The sequence below is a fragment of the Xenopus laevis genome, chromosome 8L (assembly GCF_017654675.1).
Source record: "Xenopus laevis strain J_2021 chromosome 8L, Xenopus_laevis_v10.1, whole genome shotgun sequence".
In the NCBI taxonomy this organism is placed as follows: Eukaryota; Metazoa; Chordata; class Amphibia; order Anura; family Pipidae; genus Xenopus; species Xenopus laevis.
In genome coordinates, this window is record NC_054385.1 from 68,936,658 (window position 1) to 68,959,999 (window position 23,342).

At 38.8% G+C, this 23,342-nt stretch overlaps 2 protein-coding genes and 2 long non-coding RNA genes across 6 annotated transcripts in view; 2 read left to right on the forward strand and 2 right to left on the reverse strand.

The window, feature by feature from the left end:
* LOC108698600 lies at positions 1–6,362 on the reverse strand. Its single transcript, XR_001932681.2, has 5 exons — positions 6,221–6,362; positions 5,862–6,108; positions 2,242–2,423; positions 2,083–2,127; positions 1–603 (listed from the first exon to the last, which is right to left on the reverse strand). It is a non-coding gene; the product is annotated as an uncharacterized LOC108698600 (long non-coding RNA).
* On the forward strand, positions 6,227–16,889 carry rad51ap1.L (RAD51 associated protein 1 L homeolog). 3 transcript variants are annotated; one of them, XM_018230209.2, is made up of 9 exons: positions 6,227–6,367; positions 7,422–7,471; positions 9,467–9,602; positions 11,266–11,366; positions 11,803–11,883; positions 12,936–13,088; positions 14,028–14,177; positions 14,314–14,457; positions 15,208–16,889. In XM_018230209.2, exons 1-9 carry the CDS (start codon positions 6,360–6,362, stop codon positions 15,333–15,335), a joined length of 951 nt encoding a protein of 316 aa, XP_018085698.1. In that variant the 5' UTR covers positions 6,227–6,359; the 3' UTR covers positions 15,336–16,889. The 3 variants fall into 3 exon arrangements, with proteins under 3 accessions (XP_018085698.1, XP_041428861.1, XP_018085697.1); XM_018230208.2 differs by lacking the exon at positions 6,227–6,367 and adding an exon at positions 6,451–6,682; XM_041572927.1 differs by lacking the exons at positions 6,227–6,367; positions 14,314–14,457 and adding an exon at positions 6,432–6,682.
* LOC108698601 overlaps positions 12,996–23,342 on the reverse strand; it is a 14,513-nt gene continuing 4,166 nt past the window's right edge. The window contains exons 2-3 of the long non-coding RNA XR_001932682.2: positions 13,716–13,768; positions 12,996–13,130 (exon numbers count right to left, since the gene is read on the reverse strand). This is a non-coding gene — a long non-coding RNA (uncharacterized LOC108698601). The remainder of the gene's footprint in view (positions 13,131–13,715; positions 13,769–23,342) is intronic.
* The window catches only part of c19orf33.L (chromosome 19 open reading frame 33 L homeolog), a 7,072-nt gene continuing 5,595 nt past the window's right edge, over positions 21,866–23,342 (forward strand). The window contains exon 1 of the mRNA XM_018230210.2: positions 21,866–21,971. Within this exon, the coding sequence (XP_018085699.1) occupies positions 21,950–21,971 (22 nt within the window). The 5' untranslated portion in view covers positions 21,866–21,949. The remainder of the gene's footprint in view (positions 21,972–23,342) is intronic.

The following is a 23,342-nucleotide window of genomic DNA, read 5'->3' on the forward strand; positions in this document are numbered from 1 at the left end:
TTTAAAAAGGAAAATTAGATTTATTTTTAAAATATATTCAAACACTTTAAAACTCTAAATGGCTTAAAAATGACAGCATACTGTAATAAAAAAAGGATTGATTGATATCCAGTATGGCAGATTCCAGGGTACCATTCCAGCCTCACATTCCATGTGGTACTCAGAAAATTACAGTGACAGTTTAAGGCTTCCATTACCGACATGCCACTGAATATCGGTGGAGTCCAAGGCATCCAACTAACAAACACTGTCCATGAAAGCTGAAGCTCATAGGGTTCCAGGCTTCTCCTGATACACCAGCAGCCCTACACTCAATTCACCAGGCAGTTCTTCTGTTTGTGGGCTTGCTGACCATTCAGAAGTCTTGCCAAGATGTAAAACAGAATTTCTCAGGCACAGCATTATCTTCTCCACTGGTCAGGATATCTTGCACAACTCATTCAACTTTACTTTTAGATTTTAGAACGTCATTAAAAAGATTTACAAAATACGATTTCTTTAAATTAATATGGCACATCAGTCCACCGCCCCAGTTTTTTCAAACATTTTGAAAATAATCCAGTCAGCACCTGTGAAGTTTAAGGCTACCTCAAAGAGTCGACTCTGTTAAAGACAAAATAATGTTAAAATAACTAATGTCTTGCATTATCTTGTAATTCATAAAGAAGAAGTTCTTATGCAGAATAAATATCTTGATTACCATTATGTTCAATTCTAAATTGTCACTAATCTTTGTCCAACTAAAGCAGTGGTCCCCAACCTTTTTTGCACCATCACGGACCAGTTTCAAGCAAGAGATTTTTATGGGGGGTTGGGTAGATGTGTGGGTGCATTGCAGGTTTACCAAAAAACTGTCCAAACAGTATTTTGGTCCTTAGCGTGATCAGTAGATTTGCACAGCTGTAGTCATGGCAACAGTGCATCAGGGAGCTGGGATTGCAGGTATTAGGGTCCTTTTCATTGTAGCTATTATAGACTGCAGCTGGGACCAGAGGTGGCCAGCAGCCCACCACTGGTCCATGGCCTGGTGGTTGGGGACCCCTGAACTAAAGGAATTAATATTGCCCCATCAATACATTAGGAATGTCCAATTTGCAGCTGCTTCACAAATATATATTTCACAGCTTATTGGGGTTTGCTATGACAAAAGGGAATAAATAGGTATTAAGCCAGATTCTTAATACTTATTCATATACGTGCTCATAAAGGACAAGTAAACCTTTAAAATGAGTGAAGGTAAAATGGATGAGGGGGCTATTCTAAGAAATTTTGTACATTCATTATTTATTTTGTTTTTATTTCAAGATATGAAAGGATAAATGTTAATATGAATGAATTTTGTTACAGCAGCACCACCTGCTGGTCAGTTTCCATCTATTCTGCCCACCAAGTAGTCAAGGAAGTTGTCAGGAGGAAGAACGAGGTTGCTCTGAGGTTCTTCTGCTTAGGAAAGATTTGAGAATTTTCTCATTTTTTTCCTAAGCAGAATAACAGGTATAATTATCCTTCAATAACTGTATGATCACTCCTTTATAAATGCCATTGGAAATCACAATGTAGGAATAATGGGAAACCCTTACAACTATATTGGTCACTGTGAGACAGATGAATCGTAACTAAAAAATTTAAATTCTATAGAAAACAATCAGAAAATAGGCTTGATTACTCCAAGGCAAGTTATTAAATTAAAGCAAAGATCTGGTTGCTACGGGTAACTGCAATGGTGCTGTTTGATTTCATTTTCCAACTTACTATAGACTAAGCAAGCCTATTTGATTGTTTTCTAAAGAAGTTTAATTGATTCACTTATAACTCACATAAAAAAGACTAATCGGTGCTTATAACCTGGACCAGTGTTAATTAGTACTTTTTTATTTGCATGTACATACATTTTCAAAAAGCAGGAGATTTTGGTTTGCCTCAACATCTATTTATAAAAGTGTGTCTAACAGCCAAGTAAAACAATTGATGTTTAAACATTGACCATACAGACCTATCCCTTACTGTTAGGGATTAAAAAAATATGCCCATTTATTAGTTATACCAAGTAAAAATAACTGCTCCTTGACTCTTTTTACTCACGTAATAATTATGTACATGTTCTGGTCAGGATTGCTGATGTAAATCCTGGTGAGAGAACACAGAAGAGCTTTTATTAATATAAGCAAACAGGGAAGCAGGAGGTCCAAGTGTTTATTTTTAACTCTCCCTCCCAAGTGATATTTGTGCAGGTTCACAAACCTTTCTCCCCACTGATACATTGCTCGGTCTTGAAATAAATGGCACAGGAACAGCCACATACTGATTGTCTCCATCCAAAATATGACCACAACGAACCAGATGGAGGACAACAGAAAGAACTCACACACCATCTTGTTCACTTTCCCAAGTCCAGGCTCTCTGCTCACTCGCCCCCAGAGATCCTGAATATTAAAAGATACAGTGTCAGAAGAATAGTCTCCTCTATTTGTTTGATGAGTCAATTATACAGATCAAGTGAAAATGCATATTCTTCACCAACACATGTAAATTAGGAGCAGGTTCTAATTGGGTCCCTCAAATACAATAAAGGAGTGGTTGCCCTTTAAGTTAACATTTCGTATGTTATAGAATGGCCAGTTCTAAGCAACATTTCAATTGGTCTTCATTTTTGTATATAGTTTTTGAATTACTTGCCTTCTGACTCTTTCCAGCTTTCAAATGAGGGTCACTGATCTGATCAAATAAACAAATGCTCCATAAGGCTACAAATGTATTGTTATTGCTACTTTTTATTGCTCATCTTTCTATTCAGACCCTCTCCTATTCATATTCCAGTGTCTTATTCAAATCAGTGCATGTTGCTAGGCTAAATTGTACCCTAGCAACCAGACTTCTGAAATTGCAAACTGGAGAGCTGCTGAATACAAAGCTAAATAACTCAAAATGAAAACCAAGTGCAAATTAGCTCAGAATACTCTGCTCTGCTTCATACTAAAAGTTACCTCAAAGATGAATAACCCATTTCAAGCAAACATTGATAATTGATACAAACAATGAATGGAGCTGGCAATTGTATGTCAGGCCTTGTTTAGGCTAGCTCGTGTGACTATTAAAGCAGGATGCAATACAATTATTCTAGAGAGGCCAGATGGATTTTGGAGCATGCGATGATTGGAGTGTACGACTGAAGCTACAGAAATCCAAGCTGGATCTCTTACTCCATTCAATCAACAAAAATAACATTCAGTTTGACTACAAGCCATGCTACAGTCATGCCACAAACAATGGGTTTAACAAGCTCCAAAACTTCCTATACCCAATCCCATTAGTTGTGCAAGTATTTCTCTCACTCAAGTCCTATCTAATGGGAAAGTCACTACTTTTGGTGGTTTCAGGTATAATTAATGCTGTAGTTAGTTCCTTAAACAAGAGGATATGGTTTGTTTTTTTTTTTCAGTTTCAAGAAAGCTTTATTGTAAATTAGCAGTGATACAAAGCTGTAAACGCATTAACAGTACCAAATGCATATGTCCATAACAGTTAAGCAAACATCCACAATGTCTCTTGCAAATGCGCTGAAGGTTAAAGTTCGCAAAATGACAGACTTACAGGTAGTAGTCAACAGTGTTTCACAGCGTAACAGCCAGAAATCATAATATTTCAAAACAGAGGGAGACATACATAAACGTAATAACAGCAAAAGAGTAAGTAAAAAAGAAGGGGAAGGTGGGGGGGAGAAAGAAGAAAGGGTGCAGCGGGACGGTATTGGGTCCACAACTCATGAAAGGTAAGTTTTGTAAAGATCAGTTTCCTTAAATAGGAACCATCGTATCCAAGTAGTTGAGAATTTTGTGAATTGGTCAGGGGTATGGGATGACATTTCCTCGAATCTGCAAATTTCCGTAATTTTGTTGAACCAATCTTTAATAGTAGGCACATATGTAGTTTTCCAGTGTAGAGGTATCAACAGTTTAGCGGCATTAAGCAGTTGAGGCTCCAGACCCAGGTTAAAGACCGCGGCGGGTACTGTGTTATGGAAGAGCAATATTTGCGAAGGATCTGCCGCCACAGTGCTCCCTAGGATTTGCCCAGCCAGTGAGCAGACCTCAGTCCAGAAAGGTCTCAGAAGGTCACAGTTCCAAAAAATATGGTATAAAGTGCCTGTTTCTCTTGTACAACGCCAACAAATGCCATTGAGTTCTTATATATATGCTGTAATTTAGAAGGAGTATAATACCATCTCGTGACTATCTTATAGTTTAGTTCTTGTATGCGACAACATGCGGAGCTCTTGAGCAGTTTGGAGAGAATATTTTCAATCTGTACCTCCTCCAACTGGAGATTAAGATCTCTAGACCATCTGTGGATAAATGAGACTGATTCCCAGTTAGTAGGTAATTGTAATAGTTTGTAGAGGTGAGAGATAACATGACGCGGAGGGTCAGGTGTCGAGCAGGCCAATTCAAATTTGGTAAGGTCACGACCTAATGTTTGTGGACCGCCTAAGCTGTGAAAATAGTGTGAGAGCTGCGTAACTTTAAGGTGATCTTTCTGCTTGAAGTGTGGCAAGCTTTGCAGTTTTTCTTTGGGGAGGAGAGTTTTATTTTCCATAAAGTGGATAAGTTGGAGGTTTCCATCTATAAGCCAGTCCTGAAAGCTGTTCCCGGGGGAAGGCTGGGTTGTTAATTAGGGGTATTAAGGGCGATGGGTATGTTGTGAGAGAGTATTTCGTACGGCATTTATCCCAGACAGCTAAGGTGTTAGAAAGAAGAGGGTGGTCAGGGTGCTTCAATCTTCTATACAAGTTATCTATCCAGGGTAAATGCAAAAGATAACAGTACGTGGACTGTTGCTCTATTTCTATCCAGAGTTTAACATTAGCATAATGGGACCAGTCTATTACTCATAGTAAGACAGCAGCATTATAATAAGTCCTGCAATCGGGAAGTGCTACTCCGCCCTGCTTTTTAGGTTTTGTCAGCATTTTGTAACTAATTCTAGCTTTTTTAGGATATGGTTTTTGTTGCTGGTGCCCAACAACCCAGCAGTGTTATTCAAAATAAGGCAAACGGGGCAGTACTGGGATAGTGCATTGTTCGGGGAGAGGGGTGTGGTGAAGAGGGAGGCCAAACTTGTATAGATACCTTTTCTTCTTTAAGTGACCAACCTACATTGTTTTAAGTATTTGTCTAATGTGTCTCCTATTATATTTAAGCATGTGCCTGTTTGCCTGCATTAGTCTGGAAGGGGACATGATTTACACATTTTATAAGATTGCCCTTTAATCGGTGGGCGTGAGATGTTGAGCTAATGCAGACCCTGATACAAGGCTCCTGGCAACACCTAGGTACAGAAAGGTTTACTCTAAAGTCAAACAACCACAACAATGTAACGCTGACTTCACACTGGCAGGAATATTTTGTTTGGAAAGTTTATGGTGGTGCACAGACTATGGCTAGCATTACCGCCTTGCGGCACTTGATTCCTAGGTTTCATACCAGTCAGGGCACTGTCTGCAAGGAGTTAGTAAGTTCTCTCTGTGCTTGTGGGGCTTTCTTCAACAAAAAAACAAACAAACATACAGACAGGCTCCATAATGTGTGTAAATGATGTATCATTTGTGTAATTAATAGTAACTCCTCAGTCTGACTGAAATCTGTATATTGAGCCAAATGCATGTTAGGATACCCCTTTATTTCTATTTGTAAGGTCATTTTCATGCATCTAGGCATAGACATACATCACACGTCCGTGGGGCTTCTAAAATCCCTGTTTACACTCACTAATACCCAGTAACATTATAGCTTACAACAGTGTAAAAAGCCAATGCTTTCGAAGCACAAAACAAGGTATGCAGAAGCTGAGTAGTAGCCACTCACCAGGAAATGGATCCCCGGTGGATCTATGGGGGTACGAGGATCATACTCCAAAGCATATACCCTCTGCTCCACAAGAACGAACACTTCCGCCTTACACCACGCCCTTTTCCCTGGGCTATGAATGACGTCACGCCATCGGCGGCGGCGGCTTGTTTGTTGTTCCCTTTAAGGTCACGTTGCACATTGAACGTACTGGGCGTTATGGGTAATTTTGGTCACGAAGCAACGACTCTGTGTACGATGCATTCTGTATGAAACAAATTAGAGGAAGTAATTCAATATCTTCCTTCTCTAAATTTCTTCTTATCCTTTCAAACTCGTATTTTATGTACTGGGAATAAATGGTTAAGTCACAGTACCGTCTAGTTCTTCCGTAAGAGCAAATCTTACGCATGCGTGTCGTCCCTGGTTGGTCACGTGAGCTTCCTCTTGCGCCAAATCGAATGCTTTTGATTTGTTCCGGCAGATTCGTCTGTGGGTTTGAACCTATTTCTATTCATGGCAAGGTAAGGACTGTTCAGGAGATACTAGCAGCGAATTAATATGCATATTCCCAGTGGTGGTGTATTTTAATAGCAGATCTTCGTTTAAAATAGATTTCCATTAGTCCGCGGTGAATGTGTCGCTCGCAATGGGGAGGCCGGGGAGGGGGAGTGACAGAAGTTGCGCGGGCGATTTTGAGTGTAGTTTGGCAGATTTCCTTAGCAGACTCCTGTCTTATCTCTAGTAGGCACCGTTCCCGCTTATTGGGGTGTGATCTTGTTAAGCCCGTGTCATAGCAACTAATAATCCCCCTGCAACGCCATGGACAGACCGGCGAGGTGCGTAACCAGCAACATATATGGGCACATTGGCTCCATGTTTTGAGCCTTACAGCTTGCAATCTGTATAGCCTGATACATGTAGGTCAATGATTAGCTGCAGACTGCACGGGTTTTTATACAGTGCATGTCAACTAATTGTTATTGAGCAGCCGCGCATTATTTGGCCTTTGCACATCTAATTTCAATGATGAAATGATCCCAATTTTTTGTGGCTGGAAGCTTCCATTGTGCCAACAAACTAGGGGCCAAACAGCGTGTGTGTAAGAAGAGGGTACAGCACAGCGCATGAGGTTAAGGACATGGGTTTACATATAGGGACTGCATGTGATAGATACACCCTGTAACTAAAATTAATTAGCAATCTTTTACCCCATGCTGGTTTATCACATCTAGTAACAGTCTGGGGTACTTCCCTACAGAGATCAGTCCTAGCAGTATATTTTCCTCTGCATCCCAGGTATGACTAACCCTGAGGCTAGACAAAGGCATGGTTAAGTAAGCTCCCAAACATGTCTGCACTGCCCATGTGCCCCATGCAAGGTATACTTAACAAGTGTGCCAGCGCTGAGCTCTGCAGGAAAGTGCCCATTGCCAGGGGTAAAAAGACTGCTGCTGTTGATCAAAACACTTCAGTATAATGTCGAAAAACTGCACCATTTGATTTAGGCTTTGTCTTAAATATTATTCTTGTGTCTCCAAGATACAATCTCATTGCTTCTGACACAATCTCTTTCAGGAATAAGAAAGCTGTGGATTATTCACAATTTGGAGACTTGGATAATGATGGTACGTATATTTTCTCTCCTTTGCTTGCTTAGGACAATGCGATGCCTAAAAGGTCTGCGGAGAGTTTTGGCCCCTGGGGGTTAAGGGCAGGCTATCTTTAGATGTGGTGCTGCCATAGGCAACTGAATGCAGCCCAACTTTTACAACTAATGTTTTATCCACTTTATTAAGGGCCCACACACATTTCTTGCATGGCTTAATACCACCGTCTTCGTAAGCGCTGTCGCTGGATTAAGCAGTTAGTAGCTCAGGCTCATTTATTTATTTAGTCATGGGCCCTCAGGTGCTTATATGGTAAATACAATCCTGATTAAAGGAGAGAATATGTTTATGCTGTACCCCCTGACTTCAAGGCTTGAATGTGCAAATGTCACCAGAAGGAACCCAAAAGAGCATAAGGGCAAAGTCACATGTGGCGTTTTTATGTTGCATTTTTAAAAAACGTAGAGCTGAGTGTAAATACGTACAAAGGAATCCCTATTGAAAATAATGGAATACTCACTATAGCAACTCCCATGGGGCGCTTGCAAGCCAACATCAGCTACAAGACGCCAGTATTTGCGTTTTTTAGCAGAAGCACCAAGACGCCAAGGAAACACTATATTCTTAACTCAATGGGATCCAGCATGTTTGGAAATACACTTTGCTGAAATATGCTGCGTATTGTCAACACGGCGGCCAAGCTTTTGCAACATGGATTTCGCATATATGTATTTACGGCGTTGTATGCTGATGACATAATTACGTTGAGTATTGACAAGTAATACGGCTTCATCCTGCATGTAAATTATTTTCCACTTGGATTTTTCACAAAACTTTACTAAAATTCTGGCATTGTGGAGAATGAGAAAAAACAGAAATGCATGGTGGGAAAAGAAAACTACAGGCTGTAAAAGCATCGTGTGTATGGTTTCGTCGGTTTTTAAAAATGCAACGTAAAAACGCCACTTGTGACCTTTCCCTTAGTGGAGGTAATGGAGAATAGCTTTATTGTCATAATCAATAGTGTTGCTGTACATCCAGACACATACTGCAGCCCTATCTTGTAAGACAAAGTACTGCATGTGTTTTAATGGTTTGCTTTGAACTTGGCCCTGGCTAAGCAAATGCAATGTTCAGACTCCATTTTGGCATGAGGGAGTTAAAGGGGTGGTTGACACACAGGTTAACTTTTAGGGGGTTATTTACTAAATCTTTTTTTTTTTTCTGGTCTGGCTTTTTGGGGGCAAAAACTCAAATTTTTCATGGAAAAAAAACTTTGATTTCTTGAGATTTTTAATTTTTGATTTATTATACCCTGATGCTGCAAAAAACCCAAATCAGAAAATTCGCCATCTCTACCTGTCAAGGTCATGTATAAAGCAATCGGAAATGTCCCTATCCCAATTTGAAGATAGGGTTTTAGTAAATAACCCCAAGTGTGTTGTAGGATGGCCTATTCTTTGCAATTTTTTAAGGGGTCTTAACTTTGTATTTGTTATAGTTTTTTAATTATCTGCCTTCCTCTTCTGATTCTTTCCAGGTTTCAAGTGGGGGTTACTGACCCCAGCAGCCAGAAACTATTGCTCTGTAAGGCTGCAATTTTAGTTATTGGTACTTATCTTTCTACATTGGCACTCTCTTATTCATATACCTGTCTCTTTCAAACCAGTGCCTGGTTGCTAGATTAAAGTGGACCCTAACAACCAGAAAGCTGCTGAAATTCCAAAACGAATATCTGCTGAACTGAAAAAAAAATCTAAATTCAAAAACAGCAAATAAAATATTAAAATCAATTGCAAATTTTCTCTAAATGACATTCTCTGCATCTCATGCATAGGCTTTTCCAAGTAAAGGTAAAATATAAGCCCTGGCTGTCTGTGTTTGTCCAACACTGCACTTACTGATCTTCGTGTCTGCATTTTTGATGTGCAGTCTCTTGGGGAATAATTTGGCATCTTTTCAGACTTTTGCTTCCATGTAGGTAATGGAAGGGGGTTTTTTTTGTGTTAACAGATGAGGATTTTGCTTTCTCTTCTGCACCTCCAAGCAAAAAGCCTCGGGTGGAGAGCAAGAAAGAGAAAAAGGAGAAACCAGTAAAAAAGTCTAATAAAGAAGAAAATTTGTTCCAGCAGACATCCCCAGGGAAAAGGTCAAATCTATTCGTATTTACAATATCTGACAACACTGACACTTTATCTAATGCTTTGAGTTTAAAGACTATGTCTAAGTGCTTATTGCCAACACTTTGTACCATTATAAAACATAGTAAACCCCAGCTAAAACTCCTATATTTTTGCAATGGTAGTGCACCACACTGATTCCTTCCTGGCTGCCATGCTGCCCACTGATTGGACAGTTCCACATATGCCTGCCAAAACTAGCCCTAAACTGATTCTACTGTGCATTAAGGCAAAGTATGCTTTATGGAAAGCAATTCATTTTACATAGCTGTAGAGTTATGTATCTGGTTTTCATCTCTCTTTAAGCTATAATAAGTATATAATAGTCCTGCAATCCTTAGTCCTTAATAAGACCAATAAAAAAAAATATATATATATATATATATATATATATATATATATATATATATATATATATAAATAACATGGGGTCGGTGCACCCAGAGCACAAAATGGATGCCTCGGTGCTGGAACAAAGAAAACAATCATATACAGATATCAAAAAAGGTCTGCACACACAGGACTTAGGTGAAAAAGAAAAAATATCGTTTATTCAACGTTTCGGCCCAGTCACTTGAGCCGTCCTCACTTCCTGAGGACGGCTCAAGTGACTGGGCCGAAACGTTGAATAAACGATATTTTTTCTTTTTCACCTAAGTCCTGTGTGTGCGGACCTTTTTTGATATCTGTATGTGTATATATATATATATATATATATATATATATATATATATATATATATATATATATATATTCAAAAAAAACAAAAATAGGCCGTTCACACACCAACAAATCGCAATACACCAGGTGCTGCCACAATATCGAATATGAGGCCCACGGCCTCAATGAGCAGTTGTCCTTGTCGTGCTTTTTGGAACAGAGATATATTTGTTTCAGTGTATCTCTAAGTGCCGAGGTTGTTACACAATGTTTGAATTGATATGGTTTATCTTAGATTACAATAATGCAGGGATCCCCAACCTTTTGAACCCGTGAGCAACATTCAGCAGAAAAAGGAGTTGGGGAGCAACATAAGCATGACAAATTTTCTTGGGGTGCCAAATAAGTGCTGTGATTGGCCATTTGGTAGCCCCTATTTGGATTGTCAACCTACATTGTGGCTCTGTTTGGCAGTACACCTGGTTTTTAGACAACCAAAACTTGCCTCCAAGCCTGGAATTCAAAAATAAGCACCTGCTTTGAGGCCACTGGGAGCAACATCCAAGGGGTTGGAGAGCAACATGTTGCTCACGAGCTACTGGTTGGGGATCACTGCAATAATGTATCTGATTTAACAAACATGTTTAAGAGTTGTTACATTTAAATGACCATTGATACTGTGACAACCGTCTGGTTTTATGTGTTGGTGATTTTTCAGTGACTTCATTTCACCTTTAGGCTCACAGCAGAGTATAAAGTTTTTGTTTTAACCACATGATGTATCTTGATAACGTTCCAAGACCAGGACCGAATCGTCGATGCATGTATTATGCTCTTTTAAAATTTTATAAATTTAAGTTTTTTAAAAATTCCAGTGTGCGCTGCTAACTACCCATGGACTTCAGCGCTGTGTTTGTATATTCGTTTTGAGAATATATATATATATATTTTTTTTTTTTTTCTTTCTTCCAGGCTTCCCCTTGATGAAAAGCTATACCAGAGGGATTTAGAAGTGGCTCTGGCCCTTTCTGTACAGAAGACTACAGCCATTGTAGAAAGCAGAGAGGAGAATGGTATAGTTTTAAGTTGACCATACACTTAAAGCTGCTTGCTTGGTGCGGTCACCAAAAAGGCAAATCTTTCTCCGATATGCCCACCTTGAGTTCGGCAATATCTGGCTTATCCAGTCGTTTGGACATGATTAGATGACAACGGTCCAGAGTGAGATGTTGGACAGGCAGCATTATACTTTTGCAGTATACTTTTGCTGTATAGTATATATATCTACTGTATAGAACAGGTAGCCATTAAACTCAAACATGTTAAAAATGTTTGTGCACACACTGTCAGCCACTTGTTTTGCCTATTAATTGTTGGTATTCGTTTATTAAATATTGCGGAGATCAAATTTCATTAATACAGACCAGATTGTGAGAGCTGAGATCTAGAGAAGTGTGTAGAACCTGAATGATGGCATATACATACTGTTTCTTTTTTGTGTTTTTTCAGGAGTGGCAACATTCACTGATGAAACGAACGAGAGGGCTGATTATTCATTCTCAAACTGTAGTGTAGACAGCAGTACTTTAGGTAATGCATTTCTGTTGTACATATTTTCCATGGCATTGTGCAAAATATTGCTAGTATCTACATTTCCTACACTGAGGCAGACAAACCCCAGACCTCGGCATCCTATCTTCAACATTATGCTTTTTGTATTCACCAGATGACATATACTTTTACCCAAAGCCTTCTTGGCATATTAATATTTGGTATCCTTATCCAAAAAAGCCCTGTGCCTTCATTAAAAGACAAATAAAAGGGTTAATCATTGGGTGCTGCCAATTTGATAGGAGGCTTCTAGTGATTATAATCATTAACCTAGCATTTTTGAGTGAAGAGGAATGCTGACACAGGGCCTAAGGTTAGTGTTATAATAATATTATTATAATCATATCCACAAGTAATTGACCCTCTTGTTGTCCTTTAAAGGGGTTGTTCACCTTTAAATTTATTATGATGTAGAGAGTGATATTCTTAGACAATTTGCAATTGGTTTTAAATTGTTTTCAATTATTTGTGGTTTATCAGTTATTTAGCTTTGTAGCCTTACAGAACATTTGTTTTTTGATGGGGTCAGTGACCCCCATTTGAAAGATGGAAAGAGTCAGAAGAAGAAGGCAAATCATTCAAAAACAATAAAAAAAAATAATGATTACCAATTGAAAAAACTGCTAAGAACTGGCCATTCTATAAAGTTAATTTGAAGGTGAACCACCCCTTTAAGTACAAGGCAAGTTATCTATAGGGGTCATGCATCATTCAAATGGGGTCAGTGACCCCCATTTGAAAGATGGAAAGAGTCAGAAGAAGAAGGCAAATCATTCAAAAACAATAAAAAAAATAATAATGATGACCAATTGAAAAGCTGGCCATTCTATAAAGTTAATTTGAAGGTGAACCACCCCTTTAAGTTCAAGGCAAGTTACCTATAGATCTTAAACCTGCATACATTATAAGTAAAGAGTTACAGCTCTTCATTGGTGGCATTTTAGATGCACCATCCTAAAGTTTTGTATTTGCATTTTAAAGAACTCTGTTTTAACTGTGCATCCATTGCTTCATTTTCATTGACTTTGTAGGCCTGGATGAAATCACCAGTGGTAACGAAGATCAACTCAATGGGCGAAATCGTAGACAAGCTGCGTCCAAAGCCATCTTCGAGCAGCGCAAGCTTTTGGCAGATGACAGTGATCATGATGAAGTAGGAGATGAGTTTAAACCTGATGTTGCTTGTAGGTTTTACTTTGTATTTGCATTAATATTCCCTCTTTTGCCTGGAAAACCAAAACAACATAGGGTGGGGTGGGGGAAGAATAGGCAGTAAGAATTTTCCTAGAAATGTATAAATAATGTATAAGTAGCAAAGTATCTTTAAACAAATATAACACTAGGGATGCACCGAATCCAGGATTCGGTTCGGGGTTCGGCCTTTTTCAGCAGGATTCGGCCAGAACCTTCTGTCCGGCCGAACCAAATCCTAATTTGCATATGCAAATTAGGGGCAGGGAGGGAAATCGCATGACTTTTTGTCACAAAACAAGGAGGTACAATTTTTTCCCCCTTCCAAACACTAATTTGCATATGCAAATTGGGATTTGGTTCGGTATTCGGCCGAATCTTTCATGATTCGGGGGTTCGGCCGAATCCAAAATAGTGTTTTCGGTGCATCCCTATATAACACCCTGCCATTTTTTTTTTACTTTGGTTTTTTTTTTTTTTTCAGGGCTTTCTAGGTTCCCATCTACATGTAGCCAAAGCTCTCTTTCTCTAATCTCTTTGTACATAACCTTTTAACTGATTTCTAGCCTTGGACCCTACACTTTCTGTTAGGTTACAATTATGCCCATTTCAGCACTTACCCATGGATACTGTTCATGTCAGGTCAACTGTCACAGGAATGAGGTGTGTATACCTGGAAAATAATAGTGTAGGGGATCAGGGGCCATTAAGCTTCTGTTGTATAATGAAGATCAAACAGCAGTCATATATAACAAACACCCTTATGGCAGAAGTGTTATGTAAAGCCGAAAGGATTCACCTTTAAGTTTACTTTTAGTATGCTATGAAATGCCCTGGAAAGGAAACACTGCTTTAAATGATATACACTATTTGAGGCCATGCTTGAATGTTTAAAAAAAAAAAAAAAAAGCTTACTAGTGTTATTATTTTAGATGATGAATCAGAAAGTGAAGAAGACTTCAGTGGGGAAGATGAAGAGTTTGATTTAAAAAACACCAAGAAATCCAAAGCAAATAAAGGCACTAAACAAAAGGCCAAGAGCGAAAAGAAAGAGAAAAGCCTCCCCAAGCCCAAAATTAACGGTAAATGGGATACTTGCTGGCTGTTGAGTGGGGCCAACTCATTCCTAAAAGTAAAGTCCTAATAAGTAATGTTACAATAGTATATATATATAATAATTTGTAGTGTTGTTCTTTTATGTATTTGCTTGAATTGTAGCATATCCTGTATCCTCTCCTGTGCCCACTAAAGCAAAATCTCTGCCAGCAAAGAAAACACCAACCCCGTCACCAGCTCCTGTAAAACAAGCCATACATCATAGTCCCTCAGTGGGGATGAAGAAACCTACATGGTCACCACCAGGTTAGAACCAAGAGGTTAATCCTCTAATTTCTAGTCTTTTTGTTGCCCCCTTTTTAGTGAATTTTGAAAGGTAAAGAAAAGGTATTATTACTGGCGGATGAAAATAATAAAAAACACATACATGAGACCCTGGGGCAGTGTGCCTGTTTGTTGAAAACTGTACCTACTATAGCAGCACCACATTGCCTTTGTCTTACAAATTGGCTCCCCCAGTGATTATACCTTTCCTCCATCATTCCCTAATGTGCATTAAAACTAGACACAAGAGGTGCAAGCACTTTCTGTATATTATAGTATAGTAGTTCGTACACATGAAAGGGATGTCCTGCACAATTTTTTTTCTCTCCTAGTCTGCTGACAAATAACCTTGTTATACTCCAAGTCCACTGACCCAGTATCGAAACAAGCTGGGGTTGGTGGGTGCAATGTCAAGCACACAAAGGTAATGGTAGGCTGAGGAATGTAAAATATGCCTATAGCGTTGCTATGTACAAAAATATCCATCCGTGTAAGTGTCCTTTTATTTTGTGTTTTATATAGGATGTCCAACAGCATGCATGGGGTTTCTGACAATCCCCATGTGTTTACTGATCTATCAGTTTTTGGGTGACGAGTGCAGCATGTTGCTTAATGCACAAGATTTGATAGATCAGCTTATAGACCAGTCAACCAGTACAGAAAGCTGTCTATGCGTAACCAGGCATTGTGTGCCTTAGGTGATTAAACCAGCTCTGTTTTTCTTATTTACAGCTACTGTAGGAAGTGTTAAACACTCACTGGGAGGAGTCACCGTAAAGTCTCCTAGCCAAGGTCTGCGACTGGGACTCTCAAGATTGGCGCGGATCAAGCCTTTACACCCAGCTGTTGTCAAACATTAGTCTGTGCACATTGGTGGATGCATCTCTGAACTGACAGAGGAATTTTATGGATATTTATAAAAGAATATAAATGTACATTTTACCTTCAATTTCATGAATTCCCTGCTCCATTTCTGCAGGGAATACAATTATTTCCTGGATTCTTTCCTCTACATCCCTCTGATTAGAGAATCGTAAAAGTTGAGAGTATTTTTGAATTGAATGATTTTGGAATGCCAGGAACTCTCGCTCTACACCGATTTTAGGGAATGGATAACTTCTTTTTTTAAGAACTTGTGAAAATGTATATGCTCGTTCATGAAAAGTGACTTTTTTTGCTATACTGTTTTTATAAATGTATTTTATATGTCCTGTCTTTATCACTCTACAGTTGTCGTCAGACTTTTTCAGTTCAACACTTGGAGGTCCAACTTTTGGCCATGGCCCCCTTTAAAGATATAGGAAAACATTTGTGCATATGCCATAGTTCCTAGAATATATAGGCAGCAAATTAATTCCCAATATCACCCTAAATGACCTTCAAGCTGGTCTTTCAGGTATCTAGGACAGCAAAGCCGCCCCCCCCAAATCTTACCCTAACTGGCACTCAAGCTCCCCACAGGAACTGCTGATTTATACTATTCATGTTGTGATTATAAAGCTCACAATTGCCCATGGTCCTACACTTTATCTATTTATATATAGATAGAGAACTGACGTTTCGGCTGTTACACCAGCCTTTATGAAAGTGAAACGGTGCAGTATGGAACCCCCATTAATACATATAATGGTTGGCGGGAACGTGTGATGTGACTCAGACCAGTGACGTGGTAGTAAGTAACCACCCAAATCCAACATGCATAGTGGAAAAAATAGAAAATCCAGAAAAACTCACTCCTCACAAGCGACATTCATTTTTCATCTGCTTTACTTCTATTTACCTGTTTGTGGCCATGCTATTCCAACTCTTCTATACTCTTATGTGACTACTTGACATAAATAAGATACAAAGATTTGCAACAATGTTTTCTAAGAAACAAATGCGATACGAGGATTTGCAACAATGTTTTTTTTAAGTAACCGCAGTACTAAGCTGTAATATTTATGTCCCTTGAGAGGAGTGATGTTTTTTTCACTATACATGTTAGATTTGGGTGGTTACCTACTACCACATCACTGGTCTGAGTCACGTCACATTGTGCTCACGTCACAGGTTCCCGCCAAAGATTATGTATTAATGGGGGTTCCATACTGCACTGTGTCATTTTGAATAAAGGCTGCTGTAACAGCTGAAATGTCCGTTCTTAAATAAACTTCTGAGCGATGTGAATGATCCATATGGCAACTTCACCCAGGGACATTCAGCTACCAGAGTCACCTGTGCCGATATTTCAATTATTTATTTAATATATACACCTACATTTAGCACAAACATTTATGGATGTAATATTGCTAACTTTACGCGCTCTGGTATGTTTCCTTTTTTATTTATATATCTGATCTCTGTGCACTTGTCATGTTGCCTTTTTTATGTTCTTTTCTTTTTGCGGGAACAAATAAATGATTTTAATTATATTTGATTTGTATTTTATTCGGTGCTGGTCACTGACCCCAGCAGCCAAAAACCTATTACTCTGTCAAGCTACACTTGTTATTGCAGTTTGTCTCATGTTAAAGGTGAATTATCCCTTCAATGTTTAGAAATACTCAAACTGGTGGAAACCACTTCATGTGCCTTAAATGGGTAGTTCATCTTAAAAATTTACTTTTAACATGATATAGACAGCACTTCTTTAAGAAAATGTGCAGTTAGTCTTATTTTATTTATTTTTTTTTGCATTTTTTTTTTTTTTTCTGCAACTCCAGTTTAGAATACCAATTGCTATTTGGAAGTCAGAATGGAAGATGAAAAATAAGAGTAACAATGAAACTGAGCCCTTCCTGTCCATGTGATTCTTTGGTTTTTGGGGTCAGTGACAGAGATAATGCGATTTTCTTCTTGCCTTCTGCAGCGGTGATCGTAGACACACAATTTTATTTAAATTGAAGGGGCAGTTCACCTTTAAAGGGCCTTTTAGTATGTTGTAGAATGTCCTTTTCTTTCATTTTGTCTTTTTTATAGTTTCTAAATTCTTTGCCTTCCTTTTTCAGCTTTCAAATGGGGGGGGGGGACTGCGAGGCTATACTTTTTACTGTTATTGCTACTTCTTATTATTTTTCTATGCAGCCTTCCTATTTGTCTTCTGGTCTGTCTCCTATTCATCTTCAAGTCTCATTCAAACCCCTGAGTTGCTGTGATACATTGGATCCACCTAAATATAACGTATAGAAAAAAAATCAGCACTCAAGGGTCTTACTTGTCAAACATCCGTTTATTATAACATCATTCGTTTGTACAGCCAAAGTTTCGGTTGCCTTTGAGACCAGTCCTAAAGGGGACCAAAACATTGGTTGTACATACACTGGACTTAGCCTGTAACTAGGGTTTTCTCCTGGCTGGTATTTTACTGGCCTGGCCAGTAAAAATGATGCTTGATGTTCATGTTATTAATAGTAAGAAAAATACAAATATAGGAAGTAGGGTTGCCACCTTTTCTGGAAAAAAAATACTCTGCTTTCTGCCATTATTAACTTGATTTTACCTGTGTTAATATTTTCACAAACAGAAAAGTTAGTTTATTTAGCAGTAACACTGTTACTCCATTTTCCCAAAATAATTTGGAAAAAGGATGTTAAAAAAAACTGTCTGACCTAAACAAACATTTTACATGCTTTAACTCTAAACCATTATTACACCCGCTGTTGATTAATAAGTATTCTCTAACTGATGACCCAGTGTATAATCTTAACAATCCAGTTAAAATGTAATTATAATGCCACATATAAGCCTGGAATTAGATTAGGAAGGGCGTGCGTGCTGAAACCATGGTTTTAAGACATACACAACAATTCTTTAGATTATTTTATTGAATTTGCTTTGACACTTAAGAAAATACTACTATAACTACACTGTAATTATTTAAAATGTAAAGAAGTACCAGCAATTGAGATATTGAACCTGTGTCTTTCAAGCAGCTGATGTTAGATTTAGGTTTAATGATTTCCTGGAACGTGGCATAAACAAAAGTTTTGCACAATTTTTACTCCATATTCATCTTAACACTACTTTTGTGACTTCCCACTATCTTGTTTTTTATTTACAATCCCCATTTACCTTCCGTATTGACTTGTCAGGTGTTACTGGGTCCCTCAGCAAATTAATTTTAGGGCCCCCAACATATACAGAGGCTGTCTTGTTTTACCAATATTAATATATTAATTAGGGCCTCATGGGCCCCCTATACCTCTGAGCCCCCTGCATTTGCAGGGTCTACCTATTCTGTAGTTACCCCCCTGCATACACAGTAGTCTGAGTAGTCTGTTTAAATGAGCCTGACAGCCATAAAAACCTCAGGTAGAGCCACATCTAGCCAACTTTTTGCTGAGCAACTAAGCTTACCACATTTTTATGGAAAAAAATATTGACGGTCCTGTTTCTGCTATATTTATTCCCTATTCATAACATTGCCATCAATCAACCCTATACACAACTGTGCCATATACTTCATAGAATCACTACATGCATTGTATGAATATATTTTGTAAAAAAAACAGCTGGAGAGTTGTAGACTTCTGATTTCTTTTTAAATGGGGAGGATGTGGGTAACCAGAACTAGCATTGATGTATTCACTGCAATTCACTGACGTAACTATAGAGGACGCAGACCCCATGGTCACTCAGGGGCCCTGGGAAAAGGGGGGCCCGGACCACAGAGTCTGTTTCCTCTATAGCATTGAAATCCCTCTCCCTGCCGTTTTCTTTTTTTTTTTTTAAAAATAGACGTAAGTGAGGGGGGGGGGGAATGGTGCCTGCAGGAGTCCCTATGTGTGCCGGAGATTTCTGTGTACTTGAAATCATGGGGTCGTTGAGGTCTGAAATAGGTCAAAAAGGGAGTAAACAATGAAATGCTTGGTCGCTAATGTTTGCAATAGTCTTTGCAAACATTTTTTGCATTAACCACTTGGGGATGCCAAATGTTAGGCACCCCCAAGTGAATTTACTTGCCTGAAACCCTGGGTCAGTGCTCCTATAAGCAGGAAACTGCCCCGGCCCGGGGTTATACCAGTGAGCACCACGGAATGCTTCTCTTCCGGCTTCTTCTGTCTTCAAATTTCCTGGGGCAGACGCATGCACAGTAGAATGAAAAAGCCACATTTTTAGTTAAAGTTCAACTTTTCACTCTAATGCGCATGTGCAGCCGCAAGAAGACAGAAGAAGCCAGAAGAGGATCGCTCCGTGGTGCTCGCTGGTATAACCCTGGGCCGGTGCAGTTTTCTGCTGATAGGAGCACTGGCCCAGGGTTTCAGGTAAGTAAATACATTCTCTTGGGGGTGCCTAACATTTGGCACCCCCAAGTGGATAATGACTTTCCTTCTCCTTTAACAAGCCATACTACATCCCCCCACAAGAATGCTTCTGTCCACACCATACTAAGGGTGATGACACACAGCTACTTGTCATGGCTACCAAATAGACAAAAGTGATAACTGGCTTTAGCAGCTACATTTTGTGGCTACAAAATACCCTGTCATAGACAATACTGAGAATTGCCCCTGCTCAAACATATATTAGACAGCTGAAACTTTAAATAAAACAAGTACATTTTATTTATGGAGCCCAGAAAAGAAATGTAGCAGAACAAGATTAATTTTTTTAGCAGCATACCAAACTTAGTGCAGTGTGTTTAAAACATACAGAAAATATAGGTGAAAAAGTGCCTCAGATTAGACAAAGATGGCAGTGGAAAAACTGGTAGATAATGCAATAAAGCAATTTGCTCCCTATTGCCCTGCAGAGGTAATTGCACTGAGAGAAAAGGTCACTATCATTGTTGGGTTGTTGCACTTATTGGAAAGATGTGACTAATTGTTTGGTTGTTGGCATAATGAGTTCAGAGCATACAAACTGTGCACATAAAGGATTTACAGCAGTAAGAATGGCCTGGGTGTAACCAGCTAATGATATACCAAGAAAAATTCTATTCTGTACTTGTGTCCAGTGATAAGCCCACACCATAGAAGCACTGACATATAAAACAGCAAAAGGGTGCCACAGTGTTCATTATGCTCAGGTTAACAGGGGTGTAATTAAAGATATTTGTGCACAACTTAAGATACAAGATAACATGCACATCTCTCAAGGATAAGGCTTATTTATCTTATTAATCTATCCATCTATAGCTCATCATTTACCTGTCGCATCTTCTACTACATATATATGAGTCCTTTGTTATAGGACTTACACATGCGTGTCTAAAGGTGTGTATTGAAATTCATACAGGTGCCAAGGCAAGGGCTTCTGCTCACCCAACCCTCACCCGCAGGCCTGGACTGGTAATCTGTGGGTTCTGGCAAATGCCAGAGGGGCTGCTATAAGGTCCCATAGAAAGTCAGTATGTAGTGGGCTGGTGGGGGCTGTTTGGGCCTCTATGTGGGCTGATTAAGCCTCTGTGTACCTGAAATGCCAGGGCCTATTTTAATTCTCAGTCTGGACCTGCTCACCCCTGTACCTATCCTCAGAGAGCAAGCTTCCTTGCTGGTCTCACTAGAGTTCCTGAGTAAAGGGTAAGTTAGCATGGTCCCACTGCTTGTTACATATTCATGCACACTAACATTTCCCTAGAGCTCCTGAGTAAAGGGTAAATGTTATCTGCCTTAGAAGTAGCTTGTGTGACCCTAGACATAGACACAGTGCTGCTAAAGATTTCTGATCATTTTACTGGTTAATATAAAAACTCTTTATTTATATTGATAACATCTAGCAGCTTTTCAACAGTTTTATCCCTTAACTGGGCCTCTTTATTCAGCCGAGGATCACTGAAACATTTATTTAGGATAATGATGTCTCTGTGTAGTGCCAGATGTGAATGCCAAGCCAAACTCTATTTGAGGAATGTGATGTTTGTAAACCATCTGAGAATGAAGGCATACCACCAGCCAGTGTGTTATAGCCTATTTTGGGTGATTAATATTTGCCTACACAGTTTAATATGTATCCCATCTGACAGACATTCATTGTATGCCGACTGTGTGCAGTGTGATGGTAGAAGTAGCCGTGTATAGGGTTCCCTGTTGGTGAAAAGCACAGCATGTTGCTCTGACGATTTTAGGTAATATTTTGAGATGCCTGACTAAATCTATTTACAAAATTAATTTACAATTGACCTTTACTCCTCTTTTATATGAATACAATTTGATCTGACTTGAATTTCCAGTCTGACTTCCAGTGGTATACAGGGTGGGCATTATGCCATTTTTTATATGTGCTCGATACACTTCACAATAAATAATTAATCTCCATGAAAGAGCATATGATCCCTGTACAATAATCAGTCTGTCTCTATAGACTGTAACCAGATATTTTTAGCTATGTTGGAAATAACACCTGGCTGATTCTTTGCATGAAAGAAACACCTCCTCCCCTCCCCCACCTAAATCTCATTTCAGATCATAGTCCACAACACACCCATCTCTCAAATGCCAGTTCCCAAAGCGAGTAACTGCAGTTACGCTCTTCATCCCTCCCAGGCAACACCATGGACCTCAACTTGGCTGCAGGTAAAGAATTACAACCTGCTCTTCTATCTGCTGCATATCTCTTCAATGTTTATTCCTGCTTTAAAATACATTACTTATTGCTTGTTTTCTGAACCTTTTTTACTTGGCTATCTTTTTGGTAACACCAAAAAACAAAAGTGTTTCAAAGTAATACAAATATAATGCTTTGTTGCTCTGCACTGGTAAAACTGATGTGTTTGCTTCAGAAACACTACTATAGTTTATATAAATAAACTGTTGTGTAGCAATGGGGGCAGCCATTCAAAGGAGTAAAGGCTCAGGTTACACAGCCAGATAGCAGATAAGCTCTGTAGAACATAATGATGTTTTTTGTTATCCAATATTTAACCTCTTACCATTTAGCCTTTTTATCAATTTCCTCCATTGCTACTCAGCAGCTTGTTTATATGAACTATAGTAGTGTTTCTGAAGCAAACACAGCAGTTTTATCAGTGCAGGGCAACAATACATGATATTTTCATTACTTTAAAGGGATACTGTCATGGGAAAACATGTTTTTTTTGCAAAATGCATCAGTTAATAGCGCTGCTCCAGCAGACTTCTGCACTGAAATATATTTCTCAAAAGGGCAAACAATGTTTTTTATATTTAATTTTGAAATCTGACATGGGCTAGACATATTGTCAGTTTCCAAGGTGCCCTCAGTCATGTGACTTGTGCACTGATAAACTACTGTCACTCTTTACTGCTGCACTGCAAGTTGGAGTGATATCAGCAGTCCATTAGCAGAAAATGGGAAGGTAACCAGAAAACAGTTCCTGGTAAATATAAGAACAGCACTCAATAGTAAAAATCCATGTCCCACCGAGACACTTTCAGTTACATTGAGTAGGAGAAACAATAGCCTGTCAGAAAGCAGTTCCATAGTGCAGCACTGGCTCTTTCTGAAAGCACACGACCAGGCAAAATGACCCGAGATAGCTGCCTACATACCAAAATTAAAACTAAAAAAAAATACACTTGTTGGGTTAGGAATTAAATTTTACATTGCAGAGTGAATCATTGCAGTGTAAACAGTGTAATTTAAAATTAAAACTTAACCATACAAATCATGGCATAATCCTTTTAAAACCGTTTAATATTTTTGTGTTACTGTTCCTTTAAGGCTAAAGTCTACAAATTATGTTTTCTTGGGACAGTATCTCCTAACAACAAATGTATTAATAAGAGTGACATGCCAAAATGCAGGGGGGAACTAAAGATATGTCCATTCCTAGAATTATTCTGATGACACTGACATTATAATGGGTCAAATGCTTTAGACCAAAGTATACTAGATGCAGTGCCAAATCAGTTTAAAGAAAATAATTTTGGCAATGCCATGTTTAATTGCCACATCAGTCCAACTTT